This window comes from Callithrix jacchus, chromosome 22 (genome assembly GCF_049354715.1).
Source record: "Callithrix jacchus isolate 240 chromosome 22, calJac240_pri, whole genome shotgun sequence".
Taxonomy (NCBI): Eukaryota; Metazoa; Chordata; class Mammalia; order Primates; family Cebidae; genus Callithrix; species Callithrix jacchus.
In genome coordinates, this window is record NC_133523.1 from 45,642,098 (window position 1) to 45,662,252 (window position 20,155).

The following is a 20,155-nucleotide window of genomic DNA, read 5'->3' on the forward strand; positions in this document are numbered from 1 at the left end:
CCACTTCCCGGTTCCAGTGATTCTCCTGCCTTAGTCTCCCAAGTATCTGGTACTACAGATGTGCACAACCACGCCCAGCTAATTTTTGCATTTAGTAAATTTAGTAGAGTTTAGTAGAGGCGGGGTTTCACCATGTTGGCCAGGCTGGTCTCAAACTCCTGACCTCAAGTGATCCACCAACTCAGCCTCCCAAAGTGCTGGGATTACAGGTGTGAGCCACCACGTCCGGCCAGTTATTGCTATTTTTAAAAGCAACAACTGGTGACTTCACTTCTCACTGGCCTTAGCCCTCTACGCCCCGGGGGGCTGTCCCTAGGAAACTCTGAAGCTGAGCACAGGGTCACTCTGTTCCTCCCGAAAGGTCGGGAACGGAAAAGGAGAGGATTTCTATTCTGCTTTGTGGGCCGTCAGCATGAAATCGCATACTACACTCTGGCAGGGTTTGGCAGTTCGCATATTAACTTACATCGCTTTCACAGACAATCCCAGGGCTTTTTAATTGCTAAAATTAGTTTTTATGTATTCGTTTATTTCAGAGACAGGGTCTCCGTCGCCCGAGCCGGAGTGCAGTGGCCGTCATAGCTCCGTGTAAACTCGAACTCCTGGGTTCAAGCGACTCAGCCTTCGGGATAGCTGGGACTATGGCCGGCTCAAGATTAATTTTAATAGGAATTTTCCCGTATCTATTCATCAGCCGACTTTGCTTTGCCGGGGCGAGAGTACAGTTCGGAGACAGGTGAGCTGCTCCAGCCTCGCTAACAGATCTCACCTGCAAAACCCGGAAAACAGAGGCGCTGGGAGCGAGGCGTAGGGAAGTGCAGGCCCCGCCCCTGCCACGCCCCTTCCCGGCCACGCCCTGCTCCGACCCCCGTCGCTGCGCGCGCAGTTTCCCACAAACCCGGAAGCGGATCGCGTGGAGTGAAGGTCACGCTGTGGCGCGTGAGTTTCCCTTTGTCTAAATTAAATCTGTGCTTCCCAGCTCCCCCGCGCTTCTGTACCCGGAATCTGAGGGGCCACACGGACCTTGAAATCCCCGCACCGCTCCCTCTACCCGGACCAAATTAAGGAGTCTCTGTGAGAGTCCGGCGGTCGCTTCCCTGTGTGTTTAACTGTGTCGGCGGCGGGTCCTGTCCCCAGTCTTTCTGCCACAGGGCGGTGTAGTCACCTCCTATCGCGGAGTTTTCCTGCTTCACGTCCTTCAGTGATGCCTACACCCGCTCTACACCGCGTAAAGTCCTCCCTCACGAGGTGGATTCCGGTCTATCCGGTCCCCCTAGCCTCGACCTTGTCGGCCCCGGAGCGCAGCGCTCCAATCTCAATCCAGGAGAAGCCGCGACCTCTGCCGGGTTGTGGGATTCTGCAGACCTCACCCCACTGTTGATCCAGACCGTACCCTTACCCTCCTTGATCCGGGGCCCCGTAGCTCCCCAGGCCTCCTCTTCCCAGCCACCGCTTCTCCGGACGCTGGGTGTGGGGAGGTGACTTATTTTGTCTCCTGACATCCAGTGTTCCTGCGTCCCAAATAACACTCCACTGAAAAGGCATTCTTCTCGTGGGCATCGGGTCCCAATCCCTTCCATGTGAGTGGGTGCAGAAAGAGAGATGGAGAGCGAGGGAGAAGAAAGGGAAATCTTTTGAAAGAGAAAAGAAGATTGAGGGAGAGCTATAAGTACACAGCAACGTATAGAAAGTGGATAAGGGATTTGCACAGACAGAGAATGAGGCCGAGAATGTAGCAGGAGGAGAAAAGCAGCTAGAGAAATGCAGAGATAAGTTCCATCTCTGGAGACATGAAGGACAGCAAGATAGTGAGAGGGGCAGCAAAGTGGGAGGTTCCTCAGATTGAGAGTGGGGGAGAGGAGGAGGAATTTGGAGCCAGGGCAGACAGAGCAGCCTGGTGTTGGGACAGCAAGAGGGGTCAGCTGGTGACAAGGAGAGCAGAGGGAGAACCACAGCAGAGTGAGGCCTGGGATCTCGGGGTGCGAGAGAGTGGGGAAAAGGGGGTGTATCAGGGAAGAAGGGATTTAACAGGGGGAGCAGAAGGGGACCAGAGACAGGGAAAGAGGCAGAACCGGGCGTGGTGGCTCACACCTGTAATCTCAGCACTTTGGGAGGCCGAGGCGGGTGGATCACCTGAGGTCAGGAGTTCGAGACCAGCCTGGTCAACATAGAGAAACCCCGTCTCTACTAAAAATACAAAAAGTAGGCCGGGTGCGGTGGCTCAAGCCTGTAATCCCAGCACTTTGGGAGGCTGAGGCGGGTGGATCACGAGGTCAAGAGATCGAGACCATCCTGGTCAACACGGTGAAACCCCGTCTCTACTAAAAATACAAAAAATTAGCTGGGCATGGTGGCACGTGCCTGTAATCCCAGCTACTCAGGAGGCTGAGGCAGGAGAATTGCCTGAACCCAGGAGGCGGAGGTTGCGGTGAGCCGAGATTATGCCATTGCACTCCAGCCTGGGTAACACGAGCGAAACTCCATCTCAAAAAAGAAAAAAAAAAAAAAGTAGCCGGGCGTGGTTGTGGGAGTCGGAGGTTGCCATGAGCCAGTCACACCATTGCACTCCAGCCTGGGCAACAAGAGCAAAAATCCATCTCAAAAAAAAAAAAAAAAAGGCAGAAATAGGTGGAGATTGGGACGATCAAAGATTGGGCAGAGAGTTAGGAAATGGGGTGAAACAAGTCGCCAGAATGGAGCAGGTGGAAGAGAAGTAATAGAAGAAAGAAGGGGAGAAACATCAGGAGAAGACAGCGGCTCAAGATGAGCAGAATCCTAGGGGGAAAAGAAAGGGAAAAAAGCTGGAAAAAGAGGGTGAGAATGGCCCGGCGCCGTGGCTCATGCCTATAATCCCAGCACTTTGGGAGGCCGAGGTGGGCGGATCATGAGGTCAAGAAATTGAGACCATCCTGGCCATGGTGAAACCCCGTATCTGCTAAAAATACAAAAATTAGCTGGGCATGGTGGCACGCACCTGTGGTCCCAGCTACTCGGGAGGCTGAGGCTGCAGTGAGCCGAGATTGCGCCACTGCACTCCAGCCTGGCAACAAAGTAAGACTCCGTCTCAAAAAAAAAAAAAAAAGGGTGAAAATGAGAGACACGTACAGAAGGAGGGAGGGAAACACACAGTACTGAGGAAAGATGGGACCCTGGGTGCAGGTGAATGGTGAATTGATTGGATATTATGATTAAGTTGTGACGTTGATTTCTCTATAATGAAATTTGCTTTAAAAATACAGATGAAGGCTGGGCACGGTGGCTCACACCTGTAATCCCAGCACTTTGGGAGGCTGAGGCGGGTGGATCACGAGGTCAAGAGATCGAGACCATCCTGGTCAACATAGTGAAATCCTGTCTCTACTAAAAATACAAAAAATTAGCTGGGCATGGTGGCATGTGCCTGTAATCCCAGCTACTCAGGAGGCTGAGGCAGGAGAATTGCCTGAACCCAGGAGGCGGAGGTTGCAGTCAGCCGAGATGGAGCCATTGCACTCCAGCCTGGTTAAACAAAAGCAAAACTCCATCTCAAAAAAAAAAAATAGAGATGAAGATGAGATGTACAAAACTCCTGTCTGTAAGGCTGGTGTATTTTGTAATTCTTGGCATGAGAGTTTAGCGTCCACTCGCATTCCCTGTTCAGGCACAGGTCAGTGACTTGAGTCATTCATTGTGGGTCACCCACCTTCCTTTCCTGGGATGGCGAGTTTATGAGATAGCAGGCAAACCAAATCCTACTCTTGAATCAACGCAGTAGTGAACACTCGACACGGAATGCCTCCTATCTGATAAACAGAATGTGTGGGGGTTACTTCCCACCAACAAAGCGCTTCATCAGACACCACCTGGGTGTTCTGTAATTTCACTCAAGTTGACTCTGTCTACGTGGAGTTAGCCTCAGATCCCACAGGTTGGGGGCTCAGTTCCACGAGGCTGCCCCCGCTTCACATGCCGGCTGTAAGTTCCCGGTTGGGAGCTGAACTTCAACCGAACATCGAAGAATTGAAGATTCCCTTGACCCTTTCCTCAGACTTTATTAATTTGCTAGCTTGGTTTACAGAACTCAAGGAAACGTTTTGCTTAGTTTTACCCATTTGCTATGAACCCGGGATCCACAGAGAAGGGAGGGAGCTGTGCTCTGCATGGGGTTTGGTCAGGGCTGGGTCTGTGTCCTGAATGGGGCAGCTCAGTCCAGCCCAGCTCCCCACTGCTGCAGCGTGTGTGTGGGCTTCCAGGAGGGGAGCAAGGCCGGAAGAAAAGGGGCCAGAAACTGACTTGCTCTTCCTAGATGAGTTTCTTGTCCCTGCATCAACTCTGGTGCACTGGGCAGCGGAGGACACCTTTCTACAGGGTGCAGTCTGACCTGTGTGTGTGGTTGTGGCACAGGAAGGGGACTCTGGTGCAATGGGCAGTGGAGGACACCTTTCCACAGGGTGAGGTCTGACCTGTGTGTGTGGTTGTGGCACAGGAAGGGGACTCTGGTGCAGTGGGCAGCGGAGGACGTCTTTCCACAGGGTGAGGTCTGACCTGTGTGTGTGGTTGTGGCACAGGAAGGGGACTCTGGTGCCGTGGGCAGCGGAGGACACCTTTCCACAGGGTGAGGTCTGACCTGTGTGTGTGGTTGTGGCACAGGAAGGGGACTCTGGTGCAGTGGGCAGCGGAGGACGTCTTTCCACAGGGTGAGGTCTGACCTGTGTGTGTGGTTGTGGCACAGGAAGGGGACTCTGGTGCCGTGGGCAGCGGAGGACACCTTTCCACAGGGTGAGGTCTGACCTGTGTGTGTGGTTGTGGCACAGGAAGGGGACTCTGGTGCCGTGGGCAGCGGAGGACGTCTTTCCACAGGGTGAGGTCTGACCTGTGTGTGTGATTGTGGCACAGGAAGGGGGATGTGTTGATTCTGAGCAGTAATCAGCATATTTTAAACATTTAGGACTGACTGCTGAAGTGTCATGCTGTGTGATAAAAAAGCCCAGAAGAGAAGGAAGAGGAAAGCAAAGGAGGCAGGGATGGCTCTTCCTCAGGTAAGGTGATATTCTCAGTAGATCGGTTCATCTCCTTCCTTTCTGAAGTGCCGGGCATTGGATTTGTGAGTTTTTTTCTCAGTCTGAAGCGTCCTGCCTGACAGGTTTGCTGGCACTCACCCATGCCTTCCCTCAGTCCCTCTCATGTCAACTAGATTCCATCTCTAGTGACCCAGTGACATGAGCTTGGGAAGAGGCTGCGCTGGGCATGGTCCTGGGAAGGGCTCATGGGGTGTGGGCCCCGTGGTGTCAGGGCTGCTGGGCAGCAGGGATTGTTCAGGGGCCACATCGGGATGCACCGTCAGCTCTCTGTAGACCAGAAGCTGCATGTGGAAGTCATGTTTTGTGCACAAGCGCCTAGTAGATTCTAGGAAAGGAGTTCAGGAAGGAGAAACCTTTTCTGCCTGATTATTTTCTTTGGTGGTGGGGGACCAAGTCTCGCTCTGTCACCCAGGCGGGAATGCAATGGCGTGATAGCTCGCTATAACCTCTGACTCCCGGGTTCAAGCGATTCTTGTGCCTCACTCACCCAAGTAGCTGGGATTACAGGCACCCGCCACCACACATGGCTATTTATTGTATTTTTAGTAGAGACGGAAGTTTCACCATGTTGGCCAGAATGGTCTTGAACTCCTGACCTCAGGTGATCCACCTGCCTCGGCCTCCCAAAGTTCAGAGATTACAGTGTGAGTCACCGTGTCCAGGCTTCCTGCCTGATTTTTACTACCTTTGAAGTTAAATGCCTTTCCCAGTTTGTATGTCTAGCTTGGTTTAGGAGGATGTTTTCGCAGCATCCTCAGCACGTGCCTCTCACGGAGACTGGTTTTTCTTCAGGGAGTCTCCTGCAGCAGCTGTGTTGGGCAAAAAATATAATTTTGCTCAGAGATTGGAGCAGATTTTAGAGAGGAGGAAATCATATTCTTGTCCACCAATTATTATTACCATTTTTTAACGTCAAATTATGTATAAATTTGTCTTACAGGAAAACTCCAAATGTACAGGTCAGGCCATCAGATACAAAGCATGTCCTATCGTAAATGTCTAAATGACATGTATGTAGTTATGGAGGGCAGACTTCCACTCTCCCCCAGTCTCACTGGGGACCCACTGCTGTCAGCTCTGTCAAGTGAGAGCAAGGGCCTGGCGAGATGGCTCACACCTGTAATCCCAGCACTTTGGGAGGCCGAGGTGGGCGGAGATTGGGAGTTTGAGACCAGCCTGACCAACATGGAGAAACCCCGTCTCTACTAAAAATTCAAAATCAGCCGGCCGTGATGGTGGGCGTCTGTAATCCCAGCTGCTTGGGAGGCTGAGACAGGAGAATCGGTTGAGTCTGGGAGGCAGCAGTTGAGGTGAGCTGAGATCTCACCATTGCACTCCAACCTGGGCAACAATAGCAAAACTCCATCTCAAAACAAAAAAGAGTGAGAGCAAGTCCTGTAGAGATACATTTATACAGCGTTATGGTATTTTAAGTAAAATTCTCTGATTGTTTTGTGATACTTTGTTCTGTACGTGGTGAAAATTTGCTCCTTTACATGCTCATGTGAAGGTTCTCTGAATTAAAAATCGGTCACCTCTCTGTTTTTAGTGTCTGGCCTGGTTTAGGGAGGACATACTTCTCCGCCCAGCTGGAGACTCGGGAGGTCCCGAGCCTTGTCTGGGACGGGTCCTCCCAGGGCTTTGCTTGTCACTTCCTCACTGAAGTGGGTGGCCAGGTTCTACTCGGGAGCTCCCCTTTCTGCACCTGTTGTGCTGCCTGCGTGGGGCCGTAGGAAAGGTGTCTGCCCGCGTTACTGTGCCCTCTGGTTTATGCTGGTGTCTTTGTTTTCAGTGGCCTCCTGACCTGGGGCCCTGTTACTTCTATGCTTATGTTCAGTCAAGGCAGAAACTTGTCCCTCAGGCAGTCCCCCAGAAAGTCAGGAGGTTGGGTAGACCTCCCCATTGTTTTCCTCTCTCAGGAGAAATGGGGAGTTTGTGGTATCCTCTGGATGATGGCATGTCACGCCAGGCAGAGCTCTGGCGATCGGGTGTCACCCATTTTCCTCCTGGTCTCCCAGCAGGTTCACTTGGTACTGGTACATCTCTGGGTGCAGCCTCCTGAGTGGCCTCTGGATTTTTCACAAAGGCAGTTGGCCCATGTATTCTTGTTTAATTTGTGTCTACAGGGATTCAGAGTGGTCTGGGGCTTTCTGTTCTTCGGTCTTGCTGACATTACTCTTTTGGTAGAGTTGCAGATTTCTTACACAGGTCTGGAAGGTCTTTTAGTTAGAGGCCATGTATATTTCTTTTTTTTCCTCTCTTTTTCTTTTTTTGCTACAAAGATGTACCCAAAGGCCATGTATATTTCCTAAGGGAGATATAGGATGTTTCTTTACTCTATGTGTCTTTTTATAAATAGTGTTGCTGAAGACGGAAACTCATTTCAATATATTTTTTCTTTTTTAAAATTTCTTTTTTTTCTTTCTGTCTTCCTTCTCTTCCTTCCTTCCTTCCCTTCCTCCCTTCTTCCCCTCCTTCCTTCCTTCCTTCTTTTTTTTTTCTTAGAGTCTTGCTCTGTTGTCCAGGCTGGAGTGTAGTGGCGCGATCTTGGCTCACTGCAACCTCCGCCTCCCAGGTTCAAGCAATTCCCTGCCTCCGCCTCTGTAGTGCTGAGGTTACAGGCACCTGTCACCACACCCAGCTAATTTTTTTGTATTTTTAGTAGAGATGGGGTTTCGCCCTCTGGGCTAGGTTGGTCTTGAACATCTGACTTCGTGATCCACCCGCTCGGCCTCCCAAAGTGCTGGGATTACAGGCATGAGCCACCACACCCAGCCTTCTTTCTTTTTGAGATTGAGTCTTGTTCTGTCACCCAGGCTGGAATGCAGTGGCGTGATCTCAGCTCACTGCAACCTCTGACTCCTGGGCTCAAGCTATTGTCATGCCTCAGCCTCACGAATAGCTGAGATCACAGACGCCTGCCGCCACACCCAGCTAATTTTTTTGTATTTTTAGTAGAGATGGGGTTTCGCCATGTTGGTCAGGCTGGTCACGAACTCCTGACCTCAAGTGATCCTCCTACCTTGGCCTCCCAAAATGCTGGGATTACAAGTGGGAGCCACTGTGCTAGGCCAATATATTCTTGTAAGTTAATATGCTAAAATGATATTCTTTGTCTTGGTTCAATCATGTTGTTAATTTTTTTTTTAATCCAGCTCTTTCCTACCCCAACACTCACTAATTTTTTTTTTTTGAGACGGGGTTTCGCTCTTGTTACCCAGGCTGGAGTGCAATGGCAGGATCTCGGCTCACCGCAACCTCCGCCTCATGGGTTCAGGCAATTCTCCTGCCTCAGCCTCCCGAGTAGCTGGGACTACAGGCACACACCACCATGCCCAGCTAATTTTTCTATTTTTAGTAGAGACGGGGTTTCACCATGTTGACCAGGATGGTCTTGATCTCTTGACCTTGTGATCCACCCGCCTCGGCCTCCCAAAGTGCTGGGATTACAGGGGTGAGCACCGCGCCCGGCCTAATTTTTTTTTTAACCTCTGCTTCTGGTCCCTGCTCACACGTCCTGTGCAGTGGTGATGGGCTGGAGAAAAGACCCACCCCCTTTTCCCGGCCTGAAAGTAGAGGGAATGTCTGCCATGTTTACTGCTGATTATGTTGTTTCTTGAGCTGCTTTTGCTTGATAAAACTATGGTCGTTTCTGTTCTCCAGTTTTATTTTTGGTCTTATTTTTAATTGTATAGTAATTTCTTAGGATATATACTGCTGTGATATTTTCTTTGACTTAATTTGGTAAATTATAACATATCATTAATACATTTTCTATAATGTATTAATGTTTTATTAATGGAATATATTGATAAAACCCACCAGGCACAGTGGCTCACGCTGTAATCCTAGCACTTTGGGAGGCCGAGGTGGGTGGAGCATCTGAGATCCGGAGTTCAAGACCAGCCTGGCCATCGTGGTGAAACCCCAACTTTAAAAATAAAAAGAAGAAAAAAATAAACCCCATTGGGCTTTTGTAAATACACAAATACCTAAATTTTATGGACACAATTATTATGTAAGTCAGGGGTCAATCACATGTGTATAGAATCCCAGCTTCTTGGGATGCTGAGGTAGGAGGATTCCCTTGAATGCAGGAGTTTGAGACTATCCTAGGCAACATGCTGACACTCATTCTCAATTTTTAAATATATGTATATCATGTTTTTTATATAATTAGAGATGGGACCTCCCTACCTTGCCCAGGCTGGTCTCAAACCGCTGGCCTCAAGTAGTCCTCCCACCTTGGCCTCCCAAAGTGCTGGGACTACAGGTGTGAGCCACCAAGCCCAGCCTACATTTGTATTTTTGAATCTGGGTATTTAATAAAGATTGGAATTGAACCTGCTGTATTTTTTCATGGTCTACCTTTTTTTATTTTTGAGACGGAGTTTCACTGTTGTTACCCAGACTGGAGTGCAATGGCACGATCTTGGCTCACCGCAACCTCCGCCTTCTGGGTTCAAGCAATTCTCCTGCCTCAGCCTCCCGAGTAGCTGGGACAACAGGCATGCACTACCATGCCCAGCTAATTTTTGTGTTTTTAGTAGAGATGGGGTTTCACCTTGTTGACCAGGATGGTCTCGATCTCTTGACCTCGTGATCCACCTGCCTCTGCCTGCCAAAGTGCTGGGATTACAGGCTTGAGCCACCACACCCGGCCGTTTGGTTTCTTACTTGTATTTCTTTCTTTTTCTTTTCTTTGAGAAGGCGTCTTCCTCTGCCAGGCTGGAGTGCAGTGGCATGATCTCAGCTCATTATAACCTCCGCCCTCTGCGTTCAAGTGATTCTCCTGCTTCAGCCTCCGGAGTAGCTGAGACTACAGGCATGAGCCACCACACCCGGTCTCTTATTTTTGTTTCTTAAATGCCCACAAAATGAGTATCTATATTGATTTTTAAAATATAACTTCTTATGGAAAAGTATAATAAACCACAATTAATAGGCCAGGGGTGGTAACTCACATCTGTAATCCCAGTACTTAAGGAGACCAAGATGTGTGGACCAGTTGAGATCAGGAGTTCGAGACCAGCCTGGCCAACGTGGTGAAATTCTGTCTGTACTAAAAATACAAAAATCAGCCGGGTGTGATGATCCACACCTATAATCCCAACTACCTGGGAGGCTGAGGCACGAGAATTGATTGAACCCAGGAGGTGGAGGTTGGAGTGAGCCAAGATGGCACCACTGCACTCCAGCCTAGGCGACAGAGCAAGACTCTGTCTCAAGAAAAGAAAAAAACGCCAGGCGTGGTGGCTCACGCCTGTAATCCCAGCACTATGGGAGACTGAGGTGGGTGGATCATGAGGTCAAGGGATCAAGACCATCCCGGCCAACATGGTGAAACCTTGTCTTAAAAAAAAAAAAGAAAGAAAATAAAAAAACACATTATAGACACAACTACATCACAAATACCTTCATGTGGATTTGTCAGGAGATTCACTTCAATCGAGTTAATCCTTCCAACTCTCTTCTCATTTTGAGTGAAGACAAATACCCTTTCCATATCCTGTTGGTAAAATGTGTTTCATTTTAGGGACACTTGACATTCACGGATGTGGCCATAGAATTCTCTCAGGAGGAGTGGAAATGCCTGGAGCCTATGCAGAAAGCTTTGTACAAGGATGTGATGTTGGAGAACTACAGGAACCTGGTCTCCCTGGGTGAGGATCTTTCCCCTGCAGAAGCTGGGATCTGCCCTTGGTATCTTGGCACTTTCCCTTGTGTGCCTCCTGGGAGCCCCTGTATTGCTTGACTGAGATTAAAACCTTGTTGACTTGGGAAGGGCATGGTGGCTCACGCCCATAATCCCAGCCCTTTGGAAGGCTGAGGCAGGCGGATCACCTGAGGTCAGGAGTTTGAGATGAGCCTGGCCAACATGGTGAAACCCTGTCTCCACTAAAAATACAAACATTAGCCAAGTGCGGTGGTGGGTTCCTGTAGTCCCAGCTACTGGGGAGGCTGAGGCAGGAGAATTGCTTGAACCAGGGAGACAGAGGTTGCAGTGAGCCAAGATCACACCACTGCAGTCTACCCTGGGCAACAAAAGCAAAAGTCCATCTGAAAAAAAAAAACCTTGTAGACTCAAAAATGAAAAGCTCCATAGTGTTTTCTGGAGTTGAAAGGTCCCTTTTTTTTCTTTTTTGAGACGGAGTTTAGCTCTTGTTACCCAGCCTGGAGTGCAATGCAGTGATCTCAGCTCACTGCAACCTCCGCCTCCTGGGTTCAGGCAATTCTCTTGCCTCAACCTCCTGAGTAGCTGGGACTACAGGTGTGCGCCACAATGCCCGGCTAATTTTTTGCATTTTTAGTAGAGACGGGGTTTCACCATGTTGACCAGGATGGTCTCGATCTCTTGACCTTGTGATCCACCCGCCTCGGCCTCCCAAAGTGCTGGGATTACAGGCGTGAGCCACCGCGCCTGGCAAAATGTCCCTTTTCATCAGATACTCTGTCCCCTTCAGTATACATCATTGGGGGTTACCAGGGCTGAAGTATGCACAAAACCTTTCTTGTTTGTTTTGAAGTTGAGTCTTGCCCAGGCTGGAGGGCACTGATGTGCTCTTGGCTCACTTGAGCCGCAGCCTCCCTAGTAACCAGGATTACAGGCGTCTGCCACCACGCCTGGCTCATTTTTGTATTTTTCGTTTTTACAGTGTTGGCCAGGCTGGTCTCAAACCCCTGGGCTCAAGTAGTCCACCCTCATCAGCCTCCCAAAGTGCTGGGATTACAGGCATGAGCCACCACACCCAGCTGCATAAAACCTTATGGCAAACTTTTAAGATGCCACAGCACATTTTGATTCTTTTTTTACAAACAGGAATCTCTCTTCCTGACCTGAATATTAACTCCATGTTGGAGCGAAGGAGGAAGCTCTGGTCTGGTGAGAGTGAAGTGAAAATAGCAAAACGTTCAGACAGGAGGGAACACATCGAAGTTGTAAACAGAGGTAAGAGCTCAGGTGGGCAGGGTGGAAGCCGCGCTGTTGTTTCGGCTTCTTTGTCTTGTCTTGTTTCGGTTTTTGTTTTTATTTTCGTTTTTTTGTCTTGTTTTTGAGACAGAATGTCACTCTGCCATGAAGCAGAGCCTGGGAGACAGAGCAAGACTCTTGTATATACATACGTGTATATACACATACGTATATATATATACATATACACGTATATATATATATATTTTTTTTGACTAGAGATTTTATTTTTTCTTTCTTTTTTTCTATGTATTTACTTATTTGAGATGGAATCTCACTCTGTTGCCGAGGCTGGGGTGCGGTGGAGCGATCTCAGCTCACTGTAATCTCCACCGCCCCCCACCCCTTCCGCCCCGTTTCAAGGGATTCTGCTGCCTCAGCCTCCCAGGTATCTGCAATTACAGTCACCTGCCACCACGCCTGGCTAATGTTTTTTGTATTTTTAGTACAGATGGGGTTTTAGCATGTCGTCCAGGCTGGTCTCAAACTCCTGACATTAAGCGATCCACCTGCCTTGGTCTCCCAAAGTGCTGGGATTATAGGTGTGAGCCACTGTACCCGGCCTCTTTTTATTTTGCAGATACAGGGATCTCGCCGTGTTGCCCATGTTGATTTTGAATCCCTGGACTCAAGCCATCCTCCTGCCTTGGCCTCAATTACTCTTGATTACCAGCATGAGCCACTATGACTGATCTTATTTTTTATTTTGAATTTAGATTTAATTGATTGCCAGGAATAAATATATATATATATTTTTTTTTTTTTTCGAGACGGAGTTTCGCTCTCGTTACCCAGGCTGGAGTGCAATGGCGCGATCTCGGCTCACCACAACCTCCGCCTCCTGGGTTCAAGCAATTCTCCTGCCTCAGCCTGCTGAGTAGCTGGGATTACAGGCACACGCCACCATGCCCAGCTAATTTTTGTATTTTTAGTAGAGACGGGATTTCACCATGTTGACCAGGATGGTCTCGATCTCTTGACCTCGTGATCCACCCACCTCGGACTCCCAAAGTGCTGGGATTACAGGCTTGAGCCACCGCGCCCGGCCGTATTATTTATTTTTAATTTTTTTTTTTTTTTGAGATGGAGTCTCACTCTGTTGTCCAAGTGGTAGTGTAGTGGCGTGATCTTGGCTCATTGCATTCTCTGCCTCCTGGGTTCAAGTGATTCTCATGCCTTAGCCTCCTGAGTAGCTGGGATTACAGGTGTGCACCACCATGCCTGGCTAATTTTTTGTATTTTTAGTAGAGACAGGTTTTCACCATGTTAGCCAGGTTGTTCTCCATCTCCTGACCTTATGATCTGCCCACCTGAGCCTCCCAAAGTACTGGGATTACAGGCGTGAGCCACCATGCTCGGCCTATATCTCTGTGTATTATAAATCCCATGTATTATACATGGGAGTTCTGGAACCGATCCTCCCTGGAAACCAAGGAACAGCTGTATTCTGAATAGAAATAAAGCAAGTGGCTGGGCGCGGTGGCTCACGCCTGTAACCCCAGCACTTTGGGAGGCTGAGGCAGGTGGATCACGAGGTCAAGAGATCGAGACCACCCTAGTCAACATAGTGAAACCCTGTCTTTTCTAAAAATACAAAAAATTAGCTGGACATGGTGGCCTGTGCCTGTAATCCCAGCTACTCGGGAGGCTGGGGCAGGAGAATTGCTTGAACCCAGGAGGTGGAGGTTGCGGTGAGCCGATATCGCGCCATTGCACTCCAGCCTGGGTAACAAGAGCAAAACTCCGTCTCAAAACAAAACAAAAAAAAGAAATAATGCCAGTAGGATTTCTGTGTTCCTTTTTCCCCCTAATTATGGAGGAAAACTCTTCACTCTTTAAGCATCGACTATGATGTTACCTGGTGGCGTTTTCTATATGGCCGCTGTTAAGTAGGTGCCTTGTATTCCTTGTGTGTTGAGCGTTTTCATCGTAAGTGATTGTCGAAGCTTTTCAAATATTTTTCTGTATTAGCCAAGATCATCGTGTGGGTTTTTTTCTCTTTATTCTGTTATTGTCAGGTATCACATGGATTCCATGGTCATAAGTTACGTGATCGTTGCATTCTTAGAATAAATTCCACATTGTCATGGTGTGTGATCCATTTTAACCTGCTAATGAATTTGTTTTGATAGCATTTTGTGGAGGATTTTTGCATTCAGTTAATCAGAAATACTCCTCTGCAGTTTTCTTGTAGGGCCTTTGCCTTTGCTTTCAAGTAACCCTACTCGTATTAAATGAGTTTGGAAGTGTTCTCTTCACTGTCATGGAAGATTTTTAGGAGTACTGGTGTTAAATGTTTTTTCAGTGTCTGATAGAATTTTGCAGTCAGGTCATCTAGTCCCTCGTTATTTTAGTTGGTAGGGTTTTTTTTTTTTTTTTTGAGACGTTGTTTTGCTGTTGTTACCCAGACTGGAGTGCAATGGCACGATCTCGGCTCACCGCAACCTCCGCCTTCTGGGTTCAAGCAGTTCTCCTGCCTCAGCCTCCTGAGTAGCTGGGACTACAGGCACTTGCCGCCATGCCCAGCTAATTTTTTTATTTTTAGTAGAGACAGGGTTTCACCATGTTGACCAGGATGGTCTCGATCTCTTGACCTCGTGATCCACCCGCCTCGGCCTCCCAAAGTGCTGGGATTACAGGCTTGAGCCACCACGCCCGGCCCTTAGCTCTTCTTTATTGAGGAAAAGTCTAAATTTCTCCTTTGTTTTTGCAGGTGCCTTTTGCTAAATATAGTATTCTTGGTTGTTTTTAAGCACTTTCAATATATAATCTCACTGCCTTCTAGCATGCAAAGTTTCTGCTGGAAAAGTACATGGTCTTATACATTTTCCTCTAGATGGCAAGTATCTTTTTTGTTGTTACTGTCAAGATTCCTTCCCTGTCTTTGATGTTTGATAATTTGTTTATAACTTATCTCTGTCAGATATCCTTGGGTTAATTTTAATCCTGATAGTCAAGCTTCTTGAATTGTATATTCAGGTCTTTCTTCCGAACTGGGATTTGGACAATTATTTGGACATTGTTTCTTCATTTGCAATTTCTGATCCTCTGTCTTCTCCTTATGAACCTCTAATAATTTGTATGTTGTTACACTTGAGGGCATCCACAAACTTATTTGTGTTTGTTTACTTTTCTACACTGTTTTTTGGTTTTGGTCTTTGGAGCTGATATTCCACCCCCCCGCCCAACCACGGAAACGGAGTCTTGCCCTGTTGCCCAGGCTGGAGTACAACAGCATGATCTCAGTTTACAGGTGCATGCCACTGCGCCTTGCTAATTTTTGTATTTTTAGTAGAGACGGAGTTTCTCAGAAGCTTTCAGTTCCTGTTCTGTTTCTCTGCTGACAATCCCTCCCAAACTCACCCGTAATCCTCCTGATTGCTCCAGGTTTCTCAGCACTCCAGGTCATCACCTTACCCTCTTCTGTTTTCAGCACTGCCAATGTGATGTACAAAGTATGCAGATATTTCTTCCAGCGTTTGAGTCAGATGAGGCAGATTCTAGTTTTTTCATCAGACTCTAAACATGCCAGAATTATTGATCTGAAGTCCACTCTTTTCTTGTTTTTTTAGGGAGCAGCTGTGCACTGGGAGGCAGTGCAGAAAACAAACCCATTAAAACACAGCTTGGAGGATCCTTTCGCTTACATCTGTCCGAACTGGAGCTATTTCCAGATGAAAGGGTAATAAATGGATGGAATCAAGTTGAAAACTTCATCAACCACAGTTCCTCTGTTTCAGCTCTTCAAGAAATTTCTTCCAGTGTCAAAACCCCTGTTTTTAATAGGAATGATTTTGTTGATTCTTCATTACTCCTGCAGGAACAGAAAGTACGTATTAGAGAAAAACCTTATAAATGTAATGAGCATAGCAAAGTCTTTAGAATGTCTTCCAGCCTGACTAACCATCAAGTAATCCATACCACAGAGAAACCTTATAAATGTAATGAATGTGGCAAGGTCTTTAGTCGTAATTCACACCTTGCAGAACATTGGAGAATTCATACTGGAGAGAAGCCTTATAAATGTAACGACTGTGGCAAGGTTTTTAGTTACAATTCAAACTTTGCACGACATCAAAGAATTCATATCAGAGAGAAGCCTTATGAATGTAATGAATGTGGTAAAGTCTTCAGCAATAATTCTTACCTCACACGACATCAAAGAATTCATGCTGAAGAGAAACCTTACAAATGTAACGAATGTGGTAAGGGCTTCAGTCACAAGTCATCTCTAGCAAATCACTGGAGAATTTATACTGGAGAGAAGCCTTACAAATGTGATGAATGTGGCAAGGCCTTCTATAGAATTGCGCTCCTTGTACGACATCAGAAAATTCATACTGGAGAAAAACCTTACAAATGTAACGAATGTGGTAAGGTCTTTATTCAGAATTCACACCTAGCACAGCATTGGAGAATTCATACGGGAGAGAAACCTTACAAATGTAATGAATGTGGAAAACTATTTAATCAACTTTCAAATCTCGCACGACATCGAAGAATTCACACTGGAGAGAAGCCTTACAAATGTAAGGAATGCGGTAAAGCATTTAGTGAGTATTCGGGCCTTACAGCCCATCTTGTAATCCACACTGGAGAGAAGCCTTACAAATGTAATGAATGCGGCAAGGCATTCAGGCACAAGTTGTCCCTAACCAATCATCAGAGAATTCATACTGGTGAAAGACCTTACAGATGTAATGAGTGTGGCAAGGTTTTCAATCGGATTGCACACCTTGCACGACATCGGAAAACTCATACTGGAGAGAAACCTTACAAATGTAATGAGTGCGATAAGGCCTTCAGTCGCATTTCATACCTGGCACAACATTGGACGGTTCATATGGGATAGAAACTACACATGTAATAAATATGTTAAAGGATTTAGTGTGCACTCAAGCCTTGCTACCCATCTCTTATTCTATACTGCAAAGAAATTTGCAAATGTAAAAATATGACAAGGTCTTCAAACACAACTTTTTCTAATAATTCATTAGAGAATATATCAAGAACATTCATCACGATTGTAATGAAAGTGTGGAAAGTCTTCAGCAAAATTTCCCACCTTGCGAAAGGAGATCTAAAGAGTAGGAAATGACAAAGGAGACATTACCACCAACCCCACAGAAATATAAAAAACCCTCAGATTACTTTGAACACCTGTATGCACAAACTAGGAAACCTAGAAGAAATCGATAAATTGCTGGAAAGATATAACCCACCCAAGACTGAATGAAGAAAACATTCTAAAATTTATTTGGAACCAGAAGAGCCTAACCCAAGAAGAAATTGCAATCCTAAACAAACCAATAGTGAGTTCCCAAATTGAATCAGTAATTAAAAAGCTATCAAAAAAGCTCTGGACCTGACAGATTTATAGTTGAATTCAACCAGATTATAAAGAAGAGCTGTTACCAGTTTTACTGAAACTATTCAAAACATAGATCCAGAGGGACTCCTATCTGATTATATGAGGCCAGCTTCATTCTAATACCAAAACCTGACAGACCCAGTGAAAAAAGAAAACTTCAGGCCAGTATTCTTGGTTAATATAGATGCAGAAATCCTCAATAAACTAGTAGTAAACCAGATCCATCTGCACATCAAAAAGCTAATCCACCATGATCAAGCAGGCTTTACTGTTGGACTGCAAGGTTGGTTCAGGATACACAAATCAATAAATGTGATGCATCATATACACAGAAGTAAAAACAAAAACCACGTGACCATGATCATCTCTTTATATGCAGAAAGGTTTTTATTACAATTCAATATCCCTTCACATTAAAAGCCCTCAACAAATTACACATCGAGGGAACATACTTATAAGAACCATCTATGATGGACCCATAGCCAACACAATACTGAATGGGCAAAAGGTGGGAGCATTCCCCTTGAGAACTGTAACACAACAGGGCTGACCATTCTCACCACTTCTATTCAACAGAGTCCTGTAAATCCTAAGCTGAGCAGTCAGGAAAGATAAAGAAAAGGCATATACAAATAGGAAGAGAGGAAGGCAGTATCTCTTGTAGATGATATGATTCTGTACTTAGAAAACCCGTAGTCTCTGCCCAAAGGCTCCTAGATCTGATACACAACTTCAGAAGTTTCGGGATACAAAATCTATATGCAAAAATTAGTTGCGTATTTATACACCAGTAATGTCCAAGCTATGAGCCAAATCAAGAACACGACCCCATTCACAGTAGCCGAAAAAAGTATAAAACAGGAATACAGCTAAACAGATAAGTGAACAATCTCTACGATGAGAATTACAGTCAGAGAAATCAGAAACAACACAAATTGAAAAGTATTTCCTGAACATGGGTAGGAAGAATCAATATTGTTAAAATGCTGCCCAAAGCAATTTGCAGAGCTAATGCTATTTCTGTCAAACTACCAATGACATTTTTCACAGAATTAGAAAGCATTCTAAAACGTATTTGGAACCAGAAGAGCCCAACCTAAATAGCAAAAGCAATCCTTAAACAAAAAGCAAAGTTTGAGGCATCAAACTCTAACCTTCAAACCATACTACAAGGTTACAGTAACCAAAACAGGATGGTACTGGTACAAAAACAGTCACACAGATCAATGGAATCGATTAGAGGATCCAGAAATAAAGGCGGATACCTACAGTCCTCTGATCCTCAACAAAGCTGACAGGCAATGAAGAAGTTCATTCAGTAAACGGTGCTGGTGTAAATGACTAGCCATATGCAGAACATTGAAACTGGACCCCTACTCTTCACAGTATACAAAAATCAACTCGAGATGGATTCAAGACTTAAGTGTAAAACTACTAAATCCCTAGAAGAAAACCAAGGAAATGCCATTCCAGACATAAGCCTGGGAAAAGACTTAATGATGAAGACCCCAGTTTTTTGTTTTTGTTTTTCATGATCCAGTAGGGTTTATTTTTTGACATACATGAGGTGGGGCACAGTGTCATGCCTACAATCCCAGCACTTTGAGAGGCTGAGGCAGGCAGATCATCTGAGGTCAGAAGTTAAAGACCAGCCAACTAATGTGAAACTCTTCTCTACTATAAATACAAAAATTAGCCAGGCATGGTAGACAGCACCTATAATCCAGCTGCTTGGGAGGCTGAGGCAGGAGAATGGCTTGAACCCGGAAGATAGGTTACAGTAAGCTGAGATAGCACCATGGCACTCCAGCCTGGGCAAAAGAGCAAGAGTCCTTTCTAAGCTTCCAGGGTTCCTGGCATCTCAGCTGTGGTTCTCCAGTACCAGCAGGACACCAGGCCACAAGAGACTGGGCCTCTAGTAGCAGAAGTCAGCGAACGGCGAAGACAAGAGCCAGAACTCTGGTTGCAGCAAGCCACAAAGCCACTGCCACATCCCAGAAGACCCCAATTTTTGATGAAAACAAAAATTGACAGGTGGGACCTAATTAAATAACTCCCGCACAGCAAAAAAAAAAAAAAAGCTATTAACAGAGTAAACAGACAGCCTACAGAATGGGAGGAAATGTTTACAGACTGCATCTGATCAAGATCTCTTCCAGAATCTCTAAAGAACTCAAATCACCAATGAAAAAACAACCCCATTAATAACTGGGCCAAGCACATAAATAGATGCTTCTCAAAAGAAGACATACATGCTGCCAATAAGCATATGAGAAAAATGGTTATTATCACTAATCATTAAGGAAATGCAGTCGAAGCCACGATGAGAGACTGTCTGACATCTGTCAGAATGGGTGAGTCTAATACATGCTGGTAAGCCAACAGAGAAAGGGAAATACTTACACATGGCTGGTGGGAATGTAAATTAATCCAGCCATTGTGGAAAGCAGTGCAGTGATTTCCCAAAGACTTAAAACCACATAGCATTCAACCTAGCATCCCATTACTGGGTTTATACCTAAAGGAATATAATCATTTACCATAAAGATACATACATGTGTATGTTAATTGCAGTACTATTCACAATAGCAAAGACATGGGATCAACCTAAATGCCCAACACCAGACCAGATAAAGAAACTGGTACATGTGCACCATGGAATACGATGCAGCCGTCAAAAAGAACAAGATTGTGTACTTTACAGCAACATGGATGGAGCTGAGGCTATTATCCTAAGTCAATTAACGCAGGAAC

The 20,155-nt window shown here is 46.2% G+C and overlaps 1 protein-coding gene across 2 annotated transcripts; it reads left to right on the top strand.

Annotated features, from left to right (window-relative positions):
* Positions 1-894: 894 nt before the first annotated feature.
* ZNF480 (zinc finger protein 480) lies at positions 895-19,481 on the top strand. 2 transcript variants are annotated; one of them, XM_008988551.5, is made up of 5 exons: positions 895-939; positions 4,928-5,018; positions 10,597-10,723; positions 11,881-12,009; positions 15,603-19,481. In XM_008988551.5, the coding sequence occupies exons 2-5, from the start codon at positions 4,947-4,949 to the stop codon at positions 16,880-16,882; spliced, it is 1,608 nt and encodes a 535-aa protein (XP_008986799.3). In that variant the 5' UTR covers positions 895-939; positions 4,928-4,946; the 3' UTR covers positions 16,883-19,481. The 2 variants fall into 2 exon arrangements, with proteins under 2 accessions (XP_008986799.3, XP_008986800.3); XM_008988552.5 differs by lacking the exon at positions 11,881-12,009.
* Positions 19,482-20,155: the final 674 nt, after the last annotated feature.